General features: G+C 37.5%; 1 protein-coding gene across 12 annotated transcripts in view; it reads left to right on the top strand.

The window, feature by feature from the left end:
- ehbp1 (EH domain binding protein 1) overlaps window positions 1-24,913 on the top strand; it is a 120,992-nt gene that overhangs the window by 80,380 nt on the left and 15,699 nt on the right. For 5 of the 12 annotated variants that reach the window (XM_066697272.1, XM_066697269.1, XM_066697266.1 and 2 more), the window contains 6 exons: window positions 3,507-3,654; window positions 5,253-5,414; window positions 7,439-7,572; window positions 10,214-10,352; window positions 12,319-12,416; window positions 14,348-14,471. In XM_066697272.1, the coding sequence (XP_066553369.1) occupies window positions 3,507-3,654; window positions 5,253-5,414; window positions 7,439-7,572; window positions 10,214-10,352; window positions 12,319-12,416; window positions 14,348-14,471 (805 nt within the window). The remainder of the gene's footprint in view (window positions 1-3,506; window positions 3,655-5,252; window positions 5,415-7,438; window positions 7,573-10,213; window positions 10,353-12,318; window positions 12,417-14,347; window positions 14,472-24,913) is intronic. The other 7 variants (XM_066697277.1, XM_066697271.1, XM_066697267.1 and 4 more) reach the window with 3 other exon arrangements.

Raw genomic sequence — 24,913 nt, 5'->3', positions numbered from 1 at the left:
GTTTATTTATATAAAATTGTGTTGTTTTTTCCAAAGTCCACCTCATCACCCATAAACTACACCATTCAGTTCTCTCATTGGTCAAGACCAACCAGCACACGTCCACTGAGATGCAAACAGGTGTGGTGCTCGTCTAAATTATGAACCAGGACTGAAAATGGTTGAAAAAGATCAGCTACGAATGGTCTTAATGTTTCGTCTCCAATCCTATTTACTCTAACAGCACATCCTGCTCTCTGTTAAACTTCAGCTGGCCTAAATCTTTGAAGGCTTTTAAAAAAAATATATATTTTATTTTCCCACTTTTCATTGCATATTCTATAGCTGTTGAATAGGGTACATTTCGGTAATCCTTGCCTCTGGATAGGCACAGACTTCTTTCTTTCTAAATGGCTAATAACAGTGTGTTGCTTCCTGTCAAGTGATGAAAGGCCAAAACGATAATTCCAACCCCCAACTGCACTGCATAGTCAGGACAGACCACGAGCAATTTCAAAAATGATCATCATTGAAAACATTTCTGCATAGTAAGTTAGTAGGAGATACAAGAGCTATGAAAACACATGATATTTAGAAAATAATGTAGTGCAAACTACCACAATCTAAAGGTGTGTGTGTATGTATATAATATATATCATTTTAAAACCTTGCCAATGTTCTTTAAAATGATTTTAAAAATGGAAGTTTCAGTTTGTGTATCATAATTAACTCACCTCTGGTCACCAGCATATCTTTAGTGGAAAAAAATAATTTGTTGACAGAAACTGTAGATTGTTGTTAAATCAAAGTATTTTAAACATTAGGAATCCTCAAAACATGCTGTAATTGGTCTTTTTTTTTAGGAAAGAATTGCACTAGAGTCAAAATACAATTAATTGCTAGCATTTAACTCTTCTCCACATTATTTTACGTGTTAACTGACTTTCCACATCTCATTTGAACCTAGAAAGTCTCCTAAATTTCTGAGGACCATTTAAGGCATTCTTCTGGTGCTTAATTATCCTGGCAGCTACATGGACAGCTTCTCACATCCCGATTCACCTTCACTAATCCATGGCGTCATTTTTGGCTGAAAGTAATGTCAGTCACTGCCATCTGCGGCGAGTACAAAAAGGACCCCCTAATGACAGCCATTTTTATTTGTTTCTTAAGATCCAAAGGCTGTTGAAAGAACAATTGGATAAAGTTGAGATTTAGCAGAAGCTTGATTTTCTTGTTCCAGTGAAATGAAACTTTGGTCTTTTCTTTCCCCCTTTTTCAAGTCTGCGAGGGGGTTGTAGTCGTGTCAAAGCCGCTAGGAAGCCGCCGCTGATCACTTTAATCACTGGGACTAAGGAGGATAAAATTAAAGTAGCACCAGTGAAGCAGTGGAAGGAGGCTTGCTGAGATAGCAGTGAACTGTGAAATATAAAGAAAAAAAAAATGCATACAAATACATTTTTATATGGTTGAAAATAAGAATTGGCATTATTTATTCTTGCAAAGTTTGCTGGAGCAATGCTAGCTCTGCTCTCCCATCAAATAAAATGGATGTGCTTTATTTATGTTTATTTATGCCACTATGTTCCATTTCTGTATGGCTGTTTTTGTGAATGTAATTCAAATTGTTATATTTTACTATATTTTATGGGAATCCGTTAAAAAAATTATCTTCCAATAACAATTAAAAAAAAGTATTACAATAAAATTAATGATAATGTTCTGATCAAATTAAACCAATTGATATAGATGATTTCTACTTAACTTAAAGATGATCAAAAAAAATCTGTGCTATCTTGTTCATAAAATATTTAAATTGTTTACTGATACCAGAACAGTTATTACTAACTGCATTTTATTACAATAACAAAAAAACAAAGCCAAACATGCAGGCACACAAACCATAACTAGTTTGAGAGACGCCCCTTCTGTTAGGTAACCTGCGGATGCTTTTCCAAGTCCCTGTGGAATGTATGAATCTCGGCCTTTTCCGGCCTAATGAAATGCGAATCGGCACGTTCAGGTGAACTTAACTCTTAACTAGCGTGTGTTTTGGGGAAGTTGAGAGCTGCGAAAACAAACGCCACGAGTTTGCCAGCCCCCAGGAGAGCTTTAGCTAGGCTGGGAACCTGTGTATGCTGTGCTGGAACATTAGCGGTAAAGTAAATTGAGACAATCTGATAGGGAAACAAGAACTGTGTCAGTCAGGCTCAGGATATTGTGCTGTGTCCATAGACTTTGTTTACTGTAGGGTTTTAGAAGTTGTAACCTGCCCGCGTGGGCTGCAAATGGGGCTAAATCTCAGCGCCTTGAGGATTGAATTACAGCACACCTCTGGGCTAATGGTTATAAACAGAGTCCCATTAGGGTTGCATTCTGATTCATTAATTTGCATTTTGCCATTGTCTTTCCAAACAATGGCTACAAACAAACAATTAACATAGAAATAGGTAAAATGTACCTAATTAGTATTTTGTGCTTGTTTTGTTAATGGCTGCTTAGCTGAACCGCACCGATTCTCGGCCCTCTTGGCATTCACTAGTGTGGAATATGGAGATTCATTTGAAAGTCAGGGAAAAGGGAAATATAGCTTCAATTAAATAGGTAACTACTGGCTCCGGGCTGCAATTGGTGACTCTTGGTGGACTTCTCGAGAAAGTAGAATTGCTGTCAAATGAGCTGGCTCCTCATCAGTAAAGTGCTTTAAAATTGAAATAGTTAATTGTACTCAGACCTCTCAGCCAGGTGTTATTAACATCAGAGAAGCCGGCCATTAAATCAGAGACCCAAACAACATACACCGCAAGATACTGATACTGCAGTTTGTATTTTAAAGGAGTTTTATACTAATAAGCACTGACATTCATTGCATGTTTTTTCATCTACTTATTACCCTACAAATTATAGCTTTATTATTTAATTTATTTGGTCATTGTGACATTGTTTGAAAATACACCAACTGTGTTAGGTCCATATAATCAAATGGTTTTTTAACATGCCTACAATACAATTTAAGAATCGGTGGAGTCTGATAAATATATATATTTTAACAGTTAAATCCATATAATGTTATTAATTCGTAAAGATTTCATTAAAACATGACTGTAATTCATATGTATAGACTAATATGGAAAAAATAAAACCCTTGCCAGCCAGGTGTGCTCAGACTATCTAGCAACATTGATATTAAGTACATGTATTCTATTTTGTATTTGTATTAAAATTATATGAGAAAATAGTACTTTTTTTTTTCTACCGTATAAACTTTATTTCCCAGAAAAGTAGCTTTTGTGTGTCTGGTTATCTGTATGTGTGTGGTGGTTGGAGGGTCAAGATATATATATTTTCTAATTTCTATGTTTCTTTAAAAAATGCCGTGAATGATACAGATTGATATGAAGCATTCTATTTACTGTGTGGTCTCCAGCCCCATGCTGTAAACTAGCCACTATCGCGATGATCAGATTGGGAGTGAAATGGCATTTCTGTCAATTACTGAGATGGCAACTGTTCAATATATATCCCAGCAGCAAGATGAAGAGCGCCGACGCCAGCTGAGGGAGAGAGCTCGTCAGTTAATAGCAGAAGCTCGATCTGGTGTGAAGATGTCAGAACTTCCCATCTACAATGAAATGGCTGCAGAAAAGTTGAAAGGAAGGTCAAAGGCATCTGGAGGTGAGTGGTACCGAGTGGGCGAGCTCTGCCAAATGCGACACCCCCAGCACGCGCGCACGCACACAAGCATGCATACACACACACACACACAGATGTATACTCATGCCCTCCCAACAAATGGACAAAAGAGTTTGCTGTTAATCCTTGAAGAGAAAAAAAAAAGGATTTTATGGTGGAATGACTGCAAAAGTTCCCAAAAGAACATTCCCTCTCTTTGGCATTTGTTTACCCTCATTAAGATGATGCAGCATCCACACGATTTACACAGAGAAATCAATGACGGAACGAACATGTGCCAGAATCAATGGTACTGAAGAAAGATGCACCTTTCTAGTTATGACTCAACTCTTTTCTTTAACTCACTGTTGCTGTTTTAGTATTCTTCATATTTCCAGTGTTCTTTTTGTCAAGAATAAAAATAGTTTTTATAATAGCTACTGATAGTAGTGAGAATTGTGAACATACATTCACCAATAAAATGTACTCAATGGTTCAAGGAGAAAAAAAAATCCGCACTTGTTTTTTTTTTTGGATGTATGTTTATCCATATGTTTCCTGTATCTTTGTTAAATAGGACTACAGTATCCACAGGAATCCATAGGTGATCTTAAAGCTCTCTCAGGCTTCCCCACAGCCCTCTGTTTCTCTCTCTCTTGCACTGTCTCTGTATCGCTCCAGGGTTTACTGCAGGTCGCACTGAGCTACTATGACAACGAGCCAGGTTTCCTTCTTTATTGGGAATAAATACTGAGGAAAATAGTACAGAGAAAATAGAGGCTTTGAAAATGGTTTGGGTTTATTTAGACTTTCTGGTTTTGAATTCTGCTAATTGTATAACTCATTAAAAATCGAGTTTGGGGAAAGTGCTATAGGCTTGATGCACAAGACTTACCGTGCAGAACGCATAATCCTAGCTATTTCGCGTTCCACTCGGAAACCTTAATTCACAAAGGTTGCAGTAGGGCAGACTCTGAAACAGCCTGCATGCCTGCAAACTTTGTGAATTCTATCACCATGCATTCATTTAATTAGTGTTACCTAGTAGAACTATACAGCATATCTATATTATAGAAAAAAAATTGAAACTAAAAGGCATCTTTCCAGCTTAGCATGAAAAGCAGTGGAAGGCCGCCGCTGAACGTCTTTTCAGTGCAGCATTTCTGCCATCTTAAAATAAAGAGTTCAGAGACTCCTTATTTATCCACCAAAAATGTGGTTCCAGTTCTGAGGAACTTAACGGTAAACTTAAAATCCCATAATGAAACTGATCCAAATCCCAACACCTCAGGTGATAAAACGTTGTTGCCATGCTACTACTCTCAGATTATGACTAACACCACTGAACAATTATTTGCTACCCAACTAGCCTATATCTGTATTTATAGAAAGTGGGTCCTGCTGACACCAATACACAAACTACACATCTGTAGAGAGTGTATTGCAATCTACGACACTACACTTTCTTTCTCTTTCTTCACTATTTCTGTTACTAATGTTTAATTGATATGCATGTTGTTTAGTTTGATGGCTAATCACATACTAACTGGGCTGGTTGAGGTGCGATGGATGGGGGTGCATTCACATCTTTGTTCCTGCAGATTTTGAGAAGGAGGAGGAGGAGGTGGAGGAGGGTGCTGTTGAGGATGAGAATCGGGATGGGGGTGATAATGTAGATACTAACCATGAGGAAGCCCCTGTGCGCCCCCATGTAGGAGAAGGAGATGATCTTACTAACAAAAAAAGTGACCATGGTTCTCTTGGTAAATACAAATATTAGTCAAATGCGACTAATGTTGTTTGTGCTGCATGTTGTGCTTTGGTCAGAATATCTTTTCAGTGGCTGTTCCCCACCCCCTTTGCATTTTCCCACTTTATTTTCATCCTAACCTCTGCTGTATCCCTTGCTTATATATTTGTTAATTTCAATTCCATTCCATTTCCAAGAAAATTCAAAGAGAATTTAATTTCTTGAGAAAGTAGTTCGCAGTGCCAGGTCAGAGGTCCTGAGATATATTTGTGCTGGTACAAAGAACTAGTTTCTGATTGTATATCTCCATATTCTAAATATATAATATATTCAAATAAAAAATGAAAAACCTGGAAAGCAGGGGTTTTTGAAATTTTGAAGTAAGATCCCTGATTTTTCCAAGATTTAAAAAAGTTTGTTAGAATAAAGTAAAAAACATTTAGTTAAGTTTTAATTGAAAATGTAAATTTTAAATTCCTTGTAGACTTTTTTAAAACAAACACACACACACACACACACACTTTTGTGATTCTTAAAATATTCAGGGAAACAACTAATTGGTTCCTACTGAAATACATTTCAGATGCGAGATAAACCTGAGCAGTCAAAAGAAAAACATTAAAAATATTTGTGGTTTTCTTTTCCATTTTCTTTGAAGTGTCGCTTTGTATTAATGGGGCTTTGTTTTGTAGTTTGCTTTATAGTTTCTCTCCCTTTTCTCATTGTTCCTCTACTTCCACTATCAATGTTCTAGCACCTGTTAAGAAACCCTGAATCTGATAACACTAACAACTTGTTGATAGACCATTACCCGGACTGTCCCTGGCAAGTGATTGGCAGGCCACACAGCAGTCAAACTCAATGGGATGGACTTTAGCTTGACCGTTTGATTGGATGCAGTAATTGACAGAATTTAAACTGACTGCATTGTCACGAACATGTCTTACTCTGCTGAAAATTACCCCCCCCACCGCCATGTTTTTCTCATTAGCTGGAATAATTTTTTCATAGAACATGTATGTACCAGATATTTGGAGAAAATAGGGCTTTATCAAAACTCATGGAGTCCTTGGCTTGTCTCTGTTGTACCCTGATAATCTTTCCCCTGGGTACATGAAACAGCCTGGCTCGCTTTCATCTCTTCAGTCCACGTCATTCAGAGTCGCTGGCGGATTGGGCAAGGGAAGTGCCATGATCACAAGCTTGAAATCCAGCCTCACAGAGCAGATGGAAAGGGAACCAGGCGTGTTTCAGGTGCCCAGATGAGATTACCAGGTGTGGAACAGACAACCCTGCGCCCTGGAATGTTGGCTGCGTCTGAACACCATTCTGTTCGCACGCCTTTCAAAACTATATATAGGCATGAAAGTGCACAGCAGACCTTCATTTAACACTATTAAAGGCTTAACGTAAGGGGCACTGGTCAGGTATTTAATAGGTTGCTTCCTTTTTAATTGGTGCCTCCAGGCATAGATATGCCAGGGAAACCACATTCACATCGGTAGCGTTAAAGACGATGATGAGAACGCTATTATGTCACCATGGTACTTTGAAGCCGTCTGAAGAGTTATTCCGTACGTCCACTGCCTTCCGTGCACGTTAATTTATGCTCATTATCTCTCGCTTTATGAAGTATAAATGGAGCTCTGGTGTCTCAAACAAGTAGGATTCAATTACTCAAGGCACAGGGATTACATTTCATAGATATTAAGATTTGATGGTATACAGTTGCTCATGCTTAAGTAGAAACACCTTTACATTCAGGTAGTTAAAAAGCAATATAATATACTTGTTAAGACAGTGGCTTATTACTGTTCCTCCAGCCAGCGTTTGCTTAAATGTCTTTTTCCTTTATTTGTTGTGACGCTTACAATGACATCCTTGTCCAGTGCTGTTTTTCCAGCCCTCCCATCTGTGATGTGCCCTATTCATTCAAGTCCATTTATCCTGTTTGTAGAGTCTACAGAGCCCACTCACACATGGTCAGATCTATAAATCTCACACCTTCTAAATACCTCCCCCCCCCCCCCCCTCCAGGTGGACAGAACAGCAAGCATGTGGACCTCAAACTCAAGAAGCTTCTGGAAGCTCGTCCCCAAGTGGTGAACTCTCTCTCCACTGCAGCGGCAACCAAGGTCACAAATGATGGCGCCGAACAGGAAGGCCTTAAGGTACCGGTCCTCTTGGCTTCCTTCTCCAAGACTAGTTCAACTGTGAAACATGTAGATGAATAATCGTACACTAGTGCTATATCTAAATTCTTTATAGGAAGTTCACGCTGACTGTCGTCTCTGAAGGTGGAATAAAAGGAGGGATCCATTGCCCTTTTATGTTGGCAGTGCATTCTGATATTGCCGATATTGATACATTATTTTCAAAGTGCTTCAGTGTTGTGTATTCTGCTGTCCTCTCGTTGTCTCCCTTGCTTCCCTTGTGAAATGAGGTCGTCTTTGATACTGATATACAACGGTTGCGAAGTCTAAAAATAATAAACTACAATCCTTGAACAATCATTTAGCTTGTACTGTTGGAGTGCGAAAAATGAAATGATGTATCTTGTAGTTATAACTATTTATAAAGTAAATACCATTAAAGTAGTTATCATAATTACCATTTATTCTATTAACCTAAATGTCCAGCTCAGAGCTTGTAATCTTTCATCCTGAGTCATTTAATATACTGGTCATTATTTGTCAGTAGCACCTCTATGGCTGTAGGGCATGTTCGGTTGTGCACGTTTTAGCCCACCTGCGAACTCTTTGGGGACCACGTTGCTGACGGAAAGGATTTCCTTCCCGAAGACATAGAGCACTTTGATCTCCTAAAACAATGACTTTCATTGCTTTCTCTTACACTGTCAGTTCCTATATGTTGGTGATGAAAGTGATCTACCCAGCGAGGACTTCCAGTCTCCTCTTTTAAACAAAGAGGGGCCAGATCAAGTCTGATTTTACATTCAATTTAGCTTTCTACAGTGGATTTAATGTGAGCTGAAGCCAGCCTGAGAGAAACACAATGGGTTGTAAAAGCCAACTGAATTAGCTGGCCTTAGAGGAATGCATTTTTTAAAGTGGCAGGAGTTCCTGGTCATAAAACAGTTTCTTAAAATGGGATTTGTTGGGCTAATCGCACTGATATTTTAATGTGTTACTGGGCTTAAAAATCAGCTGTGTTTGTTTTCTTTGCTAAGTACCCCGGCTTGAACTGCTAGACCTCAGCTGTGCTGGCGGTAGTTAAACCTGGTCTATGAGGACAGCGTATCACAAGTGTCTTTTCAATTAGCACCTCACTCCTGGTGAAAAAGGCACAACTATCCGGAAACAGTGCTGCCTGTGTTTCACAATCTGTTGAGTCCATCATCCTTTATCCTTTTTTTTGGTGTGTGTGTGTGTGTGTGTGTGTGTGTGTGTGTGTGTGTGTGTGTGCATTTTCTTGTGTGGGAGTGTGTTTTTTTGTTTTGTTTTGGTTTTTCGGTTGTTGTTTTTTTGTAAAACGCACTTTAGGCGTTTTTGTAAATGAGGCCTTCAGCATTTGCAAAGGAGGATAAACTGTTACCTTCCCTGGAGGATTGCGTATCCCAGGCCTCCTTGAGGCTAGAGAATAGGCCATCAGAGATCCCCCTCATTACTGATTGTCTCAATGCAAAGGAAGGGTGCAGTCTTGGTAGCGTTTGATAACCGGTTTCAACATTCAGCAGCCTGTGTTATTAGTCATGCATCTCGGCCTTTGCCTATTTACTTTCAAAACACTTCATGAAAATAATAATAGATAAAGAACAAAATGCAATATTTGTGTTGTGTGGTACCCCTGGTATCTTCTGTTGCCATGCTTTGCAGGGGTAAAAGGGGGGTAGTGGGGGGTTGTCCTTGGGGAAGTTTAATTCTAGTGGCCTGTATGAATTTGGTTGGTTCTCTTTTAATATTGACACGGGGTCTGTCGTCGTTTTAAGGTCTTAGCTGTCCAAATGAGAGCCTCACAAACTTTTCTTTCTTGATGTAATTTACAAATTGCTTCAGTGCATCTGTCAGGCCTTCGAAAATGTAATGGAACATATTTATTGTGGTGTGGTGACAAAATGACATGTTAGTCGTTGGTAATATTGTGAGAATCTTTTATGCTTAAGAGCTTGTCTAAAATGTGCTATAGTAGATTATAATAAAGTTCATAGTGTTCTGGTGAGAACCACGTACATAATTATTTTTTGTTAAAGGAAAAGGTATGTAATTCAACATCTGAGACTAAATCACATGATTATATACAAATAAATAAAGCCAATTTGGTCTGTTTACGTTTTGAATTTGTATAAGATCAGTGCTGTGGTTTTGTCAGTAGCAGGGCTGTCTTTAATTTGCAGTCAGTTCATTACAGAAATTGCAAAATTATCAACTACAGTAAGCACATTTTCAGTTTCAAGAAGTGGAACGTGTACACTAATTGTAAACTTTATAACACGATTTTTTTTATTTATTATTAATGTTGAAATATTCTAAGCAGCCATTTCCACTTGGCTTGGCTTATTACATGCACATAATACATTTCAATAAAACTTGATAGGAGACATGGTGTGCAGTTTTACATGTGTATACTTTGAAAACAATGGCATTATTAATTTGCATAATCAGAATAAATTTTATGGCTGGGGTTTTTTTGAAAGTCAAACTTAATTGCACGTTTCCTAAGCAAGAAAGCCACAAATCTGCTCTGTGGTTACACTTCAAATTAAATATCACATGCCATTTACTGCAAACCAATATTAGCTCAGCTACAGACATTTTAACTGCTGCATTTGTTTGTTTGTTTGTTTTCTCACAGAACAATGTAGAAGACATTCGAACAGAGAGATTGCGAAAAGCCACCGAGCGCCTGCGCAGTCCTGTGGTTTTCAATAAGGAGTCTGCAGTCAGGAAAACACAACTGAAGTCCTTTAGTCAGTATGTTGAAAACCGCCCAGGTAAGATCTCCCTCTTTGAAATCACTGACGTTATGCAAATAAATGAATACATAGTATATACATATACATATTTTTACTTTGAATAAACAAAAGCACTTTATCATTTTCTAGATGCACCAGTAATGGCACTAAATGTTATGTTTTTATGCAGTCTGTACATCACATTATCCATACATATCTTTGCATGAGATAGCAGTACAATAGCATCACTTTCCCCAACCATATCAATGGGTCTGACCATCCAGATGGGTTTCTCCAGAATTATTTCCAATCTGCCAAATGAGCAGGCCTTCAGTGATAGAGGTAAAGTTTTTCCATTGGGTGTCTTGTGTAGGAGTCCCCTCCCATCGAGCTGAAACCCATTCCATCCTGTCGTGTTGTCGGTACCATGTCCTGTGACGGGGGGCTGACTCTTCTGTTGTACACTCGCTTTTATGTATATGCAGTAGAACCCAGACTGAGAACCTGTGATTTTGTGATGTTTTATGTGCATTTTATCCTTTTGGGGTTGCCATCAAACATTATTAGGCACGACATAGCACAAAGTCACAAACTGAAGCAGCTTTCTCCTTCAGTGCAGAGCCCCTTCGCCAGTCAATAGTAGGCCTGTATTGTGGCTCTAAACTTTTTTCAGATGGTAACCCAGCAGGCTGCAAGAGGGCAAACAAATTTTCTGTCTCACTGAACAGTAAATTAGTCCTTCAGAAGGCCTTGTAGAGGGAAGTATCTGTGAGTACCCCTAACAATCCTACAGAAACCAGTGTTACTCTTATCCTTTATCATTAATGTGCTGTTGGAGATACATTTTTAGTTTTGTTTGTTTTGTTTCTTTCCATATAGCTTGTTGTTTCATTGTACATACGTTCTTATATGGGCAGTGCACGTGCAGATTGCTGATCCACTGGAAAAGAGGGAGACACTCTTGTTGTATGCTACAATAGCTAACTATGAAACCCTGTTTCCTTGTAGTGCAGCAATGCCCTGCCTTGCTGTACTGTATGTCTAACATTGAAGAATTGGCCCCAGCAGGATTTATTCAAACTTCCTTCAAATCCAACTTCAGCTTCACCCCCTGCAGCTTCATCAATGGAAAGCAATTAATTTCACTTCAAATGCAATTACATTTGTCCCCCACCCCCCCACTAACTCTATTGTGTGTGCTCATCAGTGAAGTACCCGAACTTCTCTCTGGCTAGTACACTGTACTCGGTGTCCCATTCATTACCCAGGATGCATTGTGCTGCGACCAGACTCTGTTTAATGTACAGTACATCATCAGTGCCTGGTATGTGACAGAACAGAGTATCTGCACTGCCCTAAATTCTGAATACACAGCCTGGAGCTTTTACTACAAAAAATGTATGTATCTATATATAGAGAGAGATGTTACACATATATGCAACAACAAATGTATAACAAAGCAAACAAACTACTTGATGATGATAAAGATTTTTATTAGAACATTTCATTGTGTTTATTATATTGAGAAGGTCTACAACATGATTTGGAGAAAAAAAATGCCTTGAGCTGTCAGCTGTGAAGGGCCTTTAATTATCAAATATTGTGTTTAGTAGTTGTCTTCCTTCCTGTATACAGAACTGATTGTTAAAAATGCAAATTCAAGCTGAAATGCTGGCAGATTATTCACACTTACCCTTTTCAGATGACTTGTGGTTCCACGGGTCAGCAGGGGTGGTGAAAGTGATTGTGTGTTTATTAACGAAATTGCCTCTGCATGTGAATTGCATTTTTAAACCCTGCCAATGTGATTAACACACTGTAAATACAGTTAGTCATTGCTAATCGAAAGTCCTTGTGTATGCACAGAATAAGGCATGCTGTTTTTACTGTCATGGCTTTTTACAGAGAGAACTCCTTTAAGTCTAGCTTTTTTTTTTTTAACTCACAAGGTGTGAATTCATAATGAAGCCATTTAAAATATCTTTTTATATCCTTTCTTTTTCAGAGGTAAAAAAGCAAAGATCAGTACAAGAAGATTCAAAGAGAGCAAATGAAGAGAGGGTGCCAATAACTGAAACAGAGCGCAAGCCATCTGAAGATGAAGTACTTAATGCATATTTAATATTTTTTTTCAGATTGTCGATAATTCCTAGTCAGATTTGGACGTAGTCGTTTTAAAAAAAAAAAAAAAAAAAAAAAAAAAAGAGACATTGAGGTTTTTATGATGTCAATCTGCAATGTATTTAAAAGCCTAAGAGGGTGCACATCTGAATTAGTCTGCAGTGTGGTGATAATTGTCAGATAAAAAAAAAAAAAAAAAAAAAAATGTAAAATACTAGAATTGCACAGCGCCAGTTTCCTTGAGACATTTCTATCAGGGCACTTCCCATAAAGAGATTCCAGTATTGATCTAGCAGGATGATTTTAATTATTACAATAGCAGATACTGCAAGGCTGTGGTTAGACGGAGGAAGTCACAGGAGACCTGCTAGAATTTCTCAGCCAACCCGTTTTGTTGGCTTGGGTTAATGGGTGTTCAACCTTTCCATTATCCAGATCAGCCGTGAATTACTAGCTGAATGATGTTTGCATTAATATAATATATATGGTAATTTCTTCACTTAATTAACGGGGAGGTTCTGCTCGGTGGGGGAATGGGCTGATCATGTGTAAAATTGATTTGTGAGGGAAATATTTGATAGACCGCAGGGAGGAAGCAGCGTTTGATGGACAGCTAGAGGAATGATGCAGAAAAAGTGCTAGCTGAAACTTCAGATTTTCCCATTAAAAAAGAAGATGCATCAGCACAAAAAATTCAACTATTTTTTTTTTTTGTGTGTCCTTAGTTGTGAATTTGTTTAAATAAATAATATGCTATTTCCAGCAGCTCCTGAGAATAACAAGTAGCTAGTGAGTGGAAAGGTCTTCAATGGAGGGAGGGCTCTCCGCAGAGCCTGCCTTCATTATGAAGCATGATTTTTAATTAACGTCATTAATTTTAAACAAGCTTATTTCCCTCTCACCTACAAGCAGTGTGAGCGCACTGGAGCCATGTGTGATGCAGTGCGTTGGATGCTGTGTGTCCAGCCCAGGGAGTGCGTGTGGAAACTGGAAGTTTAGTGCAAGTCCTGCCTCCCTTGGGCACACTTTGGACGATAATAACACTGAGTATTAGATAACGTTAAAAGGGCTAGGCTCATCTTTCAAAGTTTGCAGATGAATTTCATCTGGCTAATTCAAATATTAGTACGGCAAACATACCCTTTACCCCTTTTTAAATAAACCCCCCCACCAATCCCTCTGCTCCCCCCATTCTGAAAACAATAAATGGTTGGTTGCACGTCTGTATTTACTCAGAAGAACAATCCTTAAACCTTTGTGTGTCCATAAACGTGTTCTAAGAAAACAACTTTAGGTTTCACACATTTTTCACTGAGACGTGCATTTAGAAATGTTATTATTATTAATTTCACCATTACTGTTTATATAAACAGCATTGAAAATTCATTTTTAGTTATTTATATTACATTGTGCAATACCAAATATAAATTCATATGAATTTGCAGTAGATACATTATAACTATTTAGTTTTTGTTTAGAGTAAAGGAAGGTTTATATAACCTGGTAGTTTCAGCATTATTAGTACTTTTGTAGAAATGTCATCGTGCACCCTCTTTAGTCCATGCCTCACAGTTGTATCCAGGAAAAAAATATTCAAAAGACTAGTGTTAATGTTTTGAATATAAAAGCTACCGAGCTCGCTTCCCCCCCAAAAAAAAATGTTTGATATCAGCTACCAGAAGCAGTGCAATTTTATTAATTATCAGTTTTTTGTCCTATCTTTGAACCTTTGAAGAAGCAGCAAATACAAAACAATAATAGAAATAGGAATTATCAGGCATTGGAATAAAAGAAAATAAAGCTTCTCACGTCTCAAACAAATTAGCAGTTCTGAGGCTTTTAAGGAGGAAATAGTTGTCTAAATATGTGACTTGTGCCTGATGTTTTTTCTTCGTGTTTGTTCTTCCTTACAGAAAGGGTTCAAAGACACCAGTCAGTATGTTGTTGGAGAATTGGCAGCACTGGAGAGTGAGCAAAAGCAAATTGACACCCGGGCCGCACTGGTGGAGAAGCGCCTCCGCTATCTCATGGACACAGGTACGGTGCCCAATTACACTGTAAACAGTTTTGGCAAATTGAGCGTTCACAAACTCTTATAGAGTTTTGGAAGTGTGAATCTTTGAAGCCTGAATGTTCAGCAAAACTGCCTGGAAAATGAAAAGGCTGCGATTCGCAGCAACCTCTCTGGGCCCCAGCGATAAGAGTGCCTTCATGGGAAGTGATAACTGGCCCTGATAGCGTGTGAGCCAGCACTATTGAACAGTGTGCTCATCCATGCAGAGCTGGAATACATATCTGTGCCTCATTGATATGCTGCGGCAAAAAAAAAAAAAAAAAAGGAAAAAAAAAAAGTAAGATCTTTACTGTTCTACTGATTCAGTGGAAAAAAGATTTGGCCAGCTAAAGCCATGTAGCACATGAAACAGGGCACACTACAAGGGAAAGGCTCCATTGACTAAATCACTGAAATTTGAGAATAGCATCCTGTTACTGATACTTAACAATTATTTTTTTCAGAAGAGTAGGTCTGAAAAAACGTCAGGATTTATACACTTCCATCACATTTCGCTGTATCAAGACTATCTCACAGTTTTGTGTTTGGTTACCCTTTTTTTTCTTTTGCCCCCTCGGCAAGTACCTCCTTAAATTGTGCAGCATTGTGGAAATTCAAAACCAATATACATTACAATTTCAGACTTATAGTGGAGCAGTTACCTGATCTCTGATCTAAAAGTATATATATAAATAACATTTTAAATCATGTATAAATGTATAAAAATTTATATTTTACGTTCATGAACTTTTGCAATTTTCTATGTATTTGTTAAAATATGAAGAGTATAAGGTATAATAAATTAAAAGATTAACTATTTACACTGTTGGTTACCTCAGAGAGAGAAAGTGTTGGACTAACACTAATATAATTTACAAAATATGAGCTCTAGGGTGTCAATGTGTCGGTCCAAATTTTATATATTTGTGTTGATAAAATCCAGAATTTGAACATGAATTTAAATCTGGAAAAAAATAAAGTACATTTATTTTGTAAGATAATTCTGTAATAATAGAGTGCCGTTTTAATTTAAAATGTAGTTGATCGATTGTGCATTACGTATTACATACACAAAGTAACGTGCAGTAAGTCTGAAGGTGGTGGAAGTGTCCCGGTTTGATCGCTGTATTGACAGTAGTGATATTGTGGTTTGTAAGCATGTGTTCTGTTGCAATGTGTGCTGTTGTACTCCTGAGGAAGTTTATCTCGTAATACCATTATCAAAACATCAGGAAATAAAATGCTACTTTATTTGAATTGGCAGAGTCCTGCTAATGTCAACATTAGAATTAAATGGCTCTTAGCCCAGTTTATCCAGATTTAAATGCTGACCTTCTGAATAAAAACATCTTTGCAGCTTTCAGAATTTAGTTATGCAATTTATATTGACAACAACTGTTTCCAAAGCTGTAAAGAACATGAACCACACACAAATAGAGCTTCGTAATGCAACATATATATTTTTTACTGCATCAGTAAGATACTATAATGTATACCTAGATAGATATAGATATTTAATTTGTACAAACAAAGACCATAGATCACATGCCTAAATTATAGATTCTGGAATCACCATACCAACAGCACTAACAAAAAGTGAGTGTCCTTAATAGATGTGGTGTCGCCTTTTGCCTTATCCAGTATTCTTACACATTTTGTGGGTGTGATGAGCCATCCTGGACTGGTACAGAATCTGTCAAGGATATCCCACACATGCTCAGCGGAGTTCATGTCCAGTGACAAAATGTCCCGTTTCCAAATAAGAAACCATTTCAGCCTTCTTGGACACATGACTTGGACGGGTAAAAGTCTCCCTTGAGGAATGTTGATGTGTAAAGCAAAAAAAGTTTTCTTTTTGCAGACCAGCAGCTGTAAAAATGGAGTGGTCCAAATCCCCCCCCCCCCACTCACACACACACAACCCTGCCATGGTCAAGCCTGGCACTTGGCGTATCTATTCTTGATCAATCTCTGCTGAAGCTTCTTCATGAACCCAGGACAGGGCTAACCCAGGGCTAAGTACATTTCTGGCATGTATAAGATAACGAACACCAAAAATTCACCAGTACTATGTGTAGACCTGGAATAAACTGTCTTTTTACTTCTGTCATATGTATAAGCTATATCCGGGTGTGTTGTCCAGAGTGACCACTAAAGATAGGGAGGGTGTTCAAATACATGCAGGGACAATATTAATAATAAAACAATATATGCTTGGAAATTATCATCAGCTTGAACGCAGTGTACTTTATAACAGACGTGTAAAGGAAGATCTTGGGCTTTTAAACTGCGACAAGGTGATGCTTCCTCACCTGTTTTGGTGAGATTTTGGCTGAAACGGAGACCAGGCTGCGCACGTTTTCAGATTAGGTATATAGAATTCTCCACATTTTCTATTACGTTGTCCCTAGATGAATTCAAAGTAATTGGGGTGGTTAATTTATTTACACAGAGCAGTTCACAGCACATTAAATAATAGAGATAATTGAACAAGAATTGTCAAGTGTCTTCTGATATCAGACATATTACAGAAGGGAATGTGCATAAAACTTCATTTCTATGCAACCATTGTTTATGGTAATTAAGTACACAGATTTATCCCTTGGTTGCCTTCCAAGCTTATGGCAACTGCTATTGTTGTCCTCCATTAATATGTAATCAGTAAATAGTTTAATTTTCTAATCTGCAGTTTGAGAATTCACTTTCTAACAACTCTTAATTACTGCATTGCCCTAATGATGCTCACGGTTATGAAAATTGAACCAATAAACTCGTTGGAGAAGTCTGGGGAATTTTAATTCCTGAGGTGGTGCTTACTTAATGAACTTGTTATTTCTTCACCAGAGGGAGCAGTGTCCTTCAAAACAGAAATGGTTTGGAGATTTATTTTCACACATTTTACAGGGGATTTTTTGTTTGTTTGTTTGTTTGTTTGCTTCAATGCTTGCTTGTTTTGCGAATAGTGTTTGAGTCCTGTAGCAGTCTTTTTTTTTTTTTTAATGAGTGAATTTAAAATCAAATTTTTTTACCGCAATTTGAGACATTGAGACAATGTTTTGCATTGCGTATGCCCAAGAACAAAAGGATCATATTTAAAAATAAAATACATCACATATGTCTACAAGATTTCAAGTCTTATGGAGGAACCAAAATGTCCAGTATCTTTGTGCAGTTTATATTATCCAGGGAAAAGGAGAAGGTACTTCCTAGTCATCTCTCGATTATTTCTTCATCTTTTCTATAAGCTTCACCAGTGCTGAAAATACAATGTACAAAAGACCAGAACACTATTAATAGTTTTTGTGTGTTGCTTTTTTTTTTTTTTGCGTAATGCTTTTTTTAAATTTTATTTCCCATTCAAAATTTACCGAATGAATAGGGGCATGGTGTGGGATTGATATGATCAGCTTTGATTATGCATGTCTTTAACAACATTTTTGTATTATTCTTGCAAAACAATTCATTTTTAAATTACTACATAAACTGTAACAATAGCAACAATTATCAAAATAACTGTTTAACATAGGACTATGCCTTTCCACCTATGAATGATAAGAGATAAAAAGAATGAGTTTTAGCCTAGATTAACATATGTTTAAAAAATGCACTTGACACAGATAAGATTGACTTAGGTTTTATAGCAGACTAATCCCTATTTTGTGTTCAACTCAGAAACCTAAATTCACACAAGAAGGATATCAAAGGCTTAATGTAGTATACAGACAGGCCACCGCAGCCCTAATAAAATAGCACGGATTTGTTCATGATGGATGAATGTTTTTTTTTTTTTTTTTTTTTTTTAACTGTGGAAAAGAATGTACTTTTTTTTTTGTAAAAAATGAAAAAAAGAAAACACCAGATTTTCCCATTTGGAAAAAATGATAAGCAATAAATTCAAAACACATAGACATGTGTTTATGTGTTTATTTAATTAGATACATAATTTTTTAATTATTTTAAATACGGCTACCTTTATTCTTGATTTTGTCGCAGACTGGTGGATCAGATACTCCTACATAGCTTTACATTTTAAATGGTAGGCGAGGTTTGTTTGTTTTCTGTCACCCTTCTCTTTTTATTTATTTATTTTGTTTTGTTTCTCTCCAGCTTTTGATAGCGTATGTGTTTACTTCCGACTTTAAACATTCGTTCGTTAAACATTTTGTGGTGATAAGTTAAAATTATTCCTTCTGTTCATAAGCCAACACACTCATCATCACCCTAGTTTGACTAAAGATTTAAGCTGAAGTACGTGAGCGGCATGGGAAACATATCCTGCTTAGAAACACAAACAGCTAGCACAGCTTTAAGTATATTATCAGGCAAGTTCTTTCAGAAACGTATTGCTAAAGAAGCTTAACATTAATTATTGTAACTTTGGGAAGATTACATCCACACCAGCCTTGTAAGAAGCAGCATACACTTCTTGACCTCCTATGCTAGAGCTTAAAGACACAAGAATGGCATTTTACCAACTTTAATGGGATAACCAGTATAATCTTTCAGCAGTAAGGGAAGAAAAAGTGTTTAGAGCATAATACCCTTCTGGGTTCTGACAGAGGCTGTTTCTGATGTCTGTTGCAATCAGCATGCATAAGTTTGCATTATTGCATTATCACATACCCGTTTTTATTATTTTTTTATTTTTATTTTCTTTAGTGAAAACTGTACCGTCTTACCAGCTTGCATGTTGGCTCAAAGCCTCGGCCACTCATTCTCCTTAAATACCAAGAGCTTTCTGCAGACTTAATTTAAATTCCTTGCCAATGACATTCCTTTTAGCATCAGTGTCCAGCTGAAAGAATGGGAACAAGAAATCAGAAATTCTGCTCGCCAACTTCGCATTCCTTTTGAAATTAATATATAGCTGAATTTCAAGCAGAGCAGCTGGAGAAGTGACAAAACTTTAGTATTCGGAGAGCAGACTGGTGCCTTTTATGATTTCTGCTAGTGTTTGCTCGCAGGGTCTTCAGTTTCATTCATAGTTTTTTTTCTAGATTTCTGGGGAGAAAACTATAAGTGTTACTTTCATTATCAAGATCATTTAGAATTTTGCAGGAAGCGTGCAGGAATGTTTTATTTACTGATGTATGCTTGTATTTATTTATTAAATAGAATTTAATTATTTTTCATGTAGGGTCTTTCAAAGCTTTTCATAGATATCTTTGAAAAACACATTTCCCAGATCCAGAAATGTCCTGTAACTGCTTGACTCTGAATGTGCGTGCATACTATAAATAGCACCATGCTTTCATGTGTAAAACTCCTCAAAACTTTGTAAAGCAGGAGTTCAATCCGTTTTTCATCAAAGATACCTCCTTTGTTTCCAGGACATTAAAACGATGTGTAGATGTGATGAGATTCCATGTTGAGTGAGTCAAAAAAGCACCACGCATCATTCTTAATTAATCTCTAAAGCCAGTTAAATGTTTGAGAAGCAAAACAATTTAATTAGTTAACCTGCAAGGACTCCCCTCCCCCAGATGTGCAGTGGTTTTCGGCTTGGTGTCAGGCTTTCAAACATTCTTAAACAGTCAGATGAAAAGGGATTTTTAGGAAGATTAGGGAATGGGCTCCTCTAGGCATTGTCTGAGAATCTTAAGATAAAACGTATTGGCTGGGTAAAAGCGGGGAGAAAAGATAGAGGAAGCATTCAGATGCATGTAATTTATATTTTGATAACTAGACACCAATTACAAAATAGTCTAGCTATTTCTGTTTTTTTGGTTTGTTTTGGGGGGAGGGTTCATTTTTTTTTTTTTTTTGGGTTGTTAATTTTTCTTTGGTTCTGTTAAGCCAGTCCTCTTCAAATTGTTGATTTGAACTTTAGTTAAACATTCGTACATGCTGCATTGTAACAGCAAGTGATATAGCAGATTAACATTCTGAAAAGGGACAATGCCTATGCTTATTATAATCCCTCTTTTATTGAACTATCCCAGGGTGTGATTGCCTTTTCATCTGGAAGCATTTTGACATTGATTCAACTAAAACAGGGCCAACAAACAGGATGTAATGTAATATATGATGTATAAATAAATGTTTTTTGAAAACCACTTTATTTTTTTTTAGAAGAGGCATAGTGAGAAATCTACATGAAAAGAGTGAACACTTAGATACGTTTTCTGGATTTTCTCACCCCAAGTGATTACCTCTGGCTGTCTGAATGTATCAAATCCCTCTCCTTAAGTGATCAGATAAAATTACCGCATGGGATGTGCTAAAGAGGGGGGGTTTACTTTGCATAATTGATCATTATTTAGTTTACAAATTGTGTTCTGACAACATAATTGAATTTTACCTTTGCAGTCAATTAATAGACCTTTTCAGATGTTAACTGATTCAGACGCACTTTACAATTAAGTGTAATGACTAGGATCCTGGGAGTAATGGCTGTATTCACTTGCAAAAGTTGCTATGCTGCCACTTTTGTAGTTGTTAATTTCCTATTGTATTACTCTGTTTTGCCTACAAACAGCAATTTAGTTGTTTACCCATTGGGAGAATGAGAAAAGAAAAGTCATTTAAAAATGTAATTGTTCGCAAAGTGATTTCAATTCTCCAGCTTTACTTTATCTAGTTGAAATGCATCCGGATTTACAGCTTTGAGTAGGTAGGCCATTTTGTTAATTTATATATATACATTACGCAGATCTAGATATATTTAGTCTGTCACAGAATTTGATTGCCTTGCATTAAACAAAAACATTACAGAGACTCATCCAGGTGTTTAGTCGAGCCTAATGGTGTTAGCACAAGCATTACTACATCAGATTAATTCATTAAGCAAATGCAGTTATAACCTTGTTGGCCTTCTTGAAATGCGTGTAATATGACACTAGGCAAATTTGTTATTACACATGACCTGGGGAGATAGCAGCCAACAGCTAATGGAGGAGGAGGGGAAAATTATGCAAAGAAAATTGGGACTGTCAACAGACTTTGGCACCTCCATTGTAAGAGTTTCTTGTGCTGTTTTTTTTTTTTTCTTTCCCCCCACTTGGGATCTTCAGTGTTTGCTGTTGTGTTACCTCAGTGAGCACCAATGGCAGTAATTTATTGAGGTTCTGCATAAACCATGAAAACTTCAAAGAGTTTTTACAATCCTCGTCTTTAAAGGCACAATATTGGATTTGCAGTATGGATTGGGGAAAAAGAGTGAAAACCAGAGAGGAGAGAAATATATGTATATTAATTTATCTAAAGGCTTAAAAACACAAAAAGGGTAGTTTTTCTAGGGCAAGGTTGATGCGCTAGGGTAATGTGGGATGCGCTGTGTCCTCTCGGGCTGAAACAGCAGGTAATGGACTATTTAAACACACCGTAGTTTTATAGTTGAGTCTTTTGAGTGAAATTGGTAAAATTAGTATTGAATCACAGGTATGCCTTGAAGGTATTATTTCCAGTTATGTTATTTTCAGTTATGTTAAATGTTTAATTTAGCATTGAAGCATTAATGCCTGTGAGCTGAAGGGGACAATTAATTACAACAAATATTGATCAGTCATTACTGAATAAATGGCACAGGTTGTTTTTATTCCCTACCTCCAACAACCTAAATAAAGAAAAATATCTATAGTGGGGAACAGGCCATTTCTGCCGGTGGTGTTTGTGTGTGAGCTCATGATCAAGTCGGCACAATGGGCTCACGATGCTAAAGCAGAAGACGACGGTACAGCTGTCAAGTAGCGGAAGCCAAAGCAAGGGCCTCGACACCACAACAAAGTCCACCTGCAGGATCTGTGCTTTAATTCACTTCCAGGTGGCACTTGATGGAAATTTGCGATTAACATCCAACCTACAGTTTTGCTTCGAATTTCTGCAGTCATGTGATCATCACCACAGGAGATTATTGTAGGGATATCTGCAGCCTATACTGTACTGTTGACCTCAGGCAAGAAACCGCATTAATTACTGATTAAACCGGCTCTCTGAACACTTGTCAAATTTAAAACATTCCATGAAACGTAATTTGCTATGAACGTTTTATTTTTTTGTTTTGTTTTTTTATTGGCCGGCGGTTGTATTTCTTTTAATTTCCGAGGATAGCATCAGATTTTTGTTTGTTGTTGTTTTAAACTTCAATTAGATGAAAAACATTTGCAAAATCAAGTTTTGGAACACCAAGTGCATGGCATTTGAAACAAAACGCAGCACAGTCCCTGCATGGCTGACAGATGAGTTCTGGCTAGCGCTGATATGTATGCATGCGTTTAGTCTTTGCTACTAGGAGCCACATTTTTACATATACATGTATGCCTGAGGAACTTCACATGCAGCCGCTACCCACTGCTGTCTAATCAGAACCCTGGCAAGATGCATTGTAACTTTATGCAAATCTATTTACATTGGAATGGGGCTTGGGATCTTCAACTCAGGCAACAAAGTTGAAAACCGAGGCCAACAAATAAATGAAAGTTTGCCTAAATCCATCAGATAATAGAGGCAGTGTTAAGACTAACCACGGAGCTGAGCTAAACAGGGGGATTACTCCTGGGCTTTGCATCAGTTGTTTTCTGCTGGGTGGCCTCACTTGTCAAAAAAAAAAAAAAAAAACGTTTAACGGGTGGATATTCACATGGCACATTGAGAAAAGGAGTGCACTTAATTCCATCAAAGCTCAGAAATCAGTCATTAATTTATTCTAACCCCCCAATTGTTGGTCATTTCTGAAACATCTGGTCCCAAACTCTTTGGAAGCCCAGATAGGACTAGAATGTCGAATTCAAGTCTCTTCCATCGCTGTGGTTAGCAGCAGAAAGAACGGGGGGAGAAACATAGGAATTATTCAGCTGTTTAGATTTTGTTGAAACATTTAAATATATTTTTTGAAGAAGGAAAAGAAAAAAAGGAATGTAAATGTTCCAGTCGATGTCCAAGAGGTAGAAAATGCGGCACTGTGTAAATAAAGATTTACCATCTCTCCTAACACTGCAAACCAACCAGCCATTTTCAGATTCTAATTAAAAAAAGATTCCATAAAAGCAGTAAGTGGAAAAGTCCTGTATTTCAGTGTTTAAAAGGGCATAACCTCTCCTTACGGTTGGTTACTTTGTAGAAAACAGCAATGAAAGTAAAGAAATTGCTAAATCTAATGGAGGACTTTGCATTTGCACTCAACTACAGTTTTTATTTGTTAGATGCAGCCGAAAGTGTGATCTCAAGGTTGTGGGTCATTTCCAATTATTTCCAGATTCATATTTTGATTATGAAGGGAAATTGTGCTGATTCCTTCACTTGCTGTGTATATGTGTGGGGTAAATTTAATCACCATTGCTGTGCACTTTGCCTTTATAGTGTAGATTTTTTTTCCCCTCCCTAACAAGATCTGTAGTAAACTAGATTATCTAAAAAGGCATCCCATTTTATGTGTACTGAAAGAGGTCTTTGCAGACGTCCCGTTTAAAATTTCTGTTTGGTCCATCAGACATGCGCGAAGTATCGGCAGGATAGGAGATGATAGGAAGAATCTCGTTAAACAGCTTGTGAAATTTAATGTTTGAAACAGTGCTTTTGAGAAGGAGCAGATTATGACTTGCATGGTGACTCCTTCCAGCTCTCTGGGAAATGAGCTGTTGACATTCTTTCGGGTCATCATCCAAGATAGGAGGCCAACCACAAGGATTTAACAGATAAATCCATCCAGCGAGACCTTTATCCATTTCACTACAACTTGGAAAGGTTGATGCGGGATAGTGAGCATTAATGTAGCCTTTTTCTTGTTCATCAAAGCAAAGCCTTACATATATATATTTTATTAGAGAGGGGGAAAAAAAAAATCAAATGGCCCCAATCTTAAATTTGACGGGTCTTCCTGGGCAAGTCATTATTTATGTACCCTCAGTACATAAACAAAATCCTTCATGTCTTTTCAAACTGCTGTCTTATCAAAACACAGCTCCTTGACTGAGGTTATTGGGCACCAGTCTCTCTCCCTTATTTCCCCCTGTTTTGTATTTGTATGATTTGTATTATTTATAAATGCTTTGGGCTTCTGAAACTTTTGCATAAGATTTGGGGACACACATGGTATAGAGAGAGGAATGGTGCTACAGCAGTAAGATTATATTTATTAAGAAACTCAAGGGGTGAAAAAGAACTAGAAGCCAACTTGGTTTGGAATTGAGAAGTTGTGCCACTGTCTAAATATACAGGGACGTTTTTCTTTTCCCATAATTCTCTGTGCAACCTGGGGCTAGCAAATACCCTGCTGTGCTGAAAACCCCAAGAAAAGACAAAAGCACAATGAAATAGAGAGCTTACCACCGGCAGCTTTCACAGAACGGCAAAGTAGGCAAACTATACATCGCGGCCACTCCAATTTTGTCAGAATGCTAATGAGCCTGCTCTGATCTTTACTCAGCTTCCCGTGTTTTCTCCGTCTTCAAGGACCACATGGCGCTAGCAAAATAAAGACAACTAAATG

Source organism: Amia ocellicauda, chromosome 23, assembly GCF_036373705.1.
Source record: "Amia ocellicauda isolate fAmiCal2 chromosome 23, fAmiCal2.hap1, whole genome shotgun sequence".
Taxonomy (NCBI): domain Eukaryota; kingdom Metazoa; phylum Chordata; class Actinopteri; order Amiiformes; family Amiidae; genus Amia; species Amia ocellicauda.
This window is presented reverse-complemented; position numbering and strand designations above follow the sequence as displayed.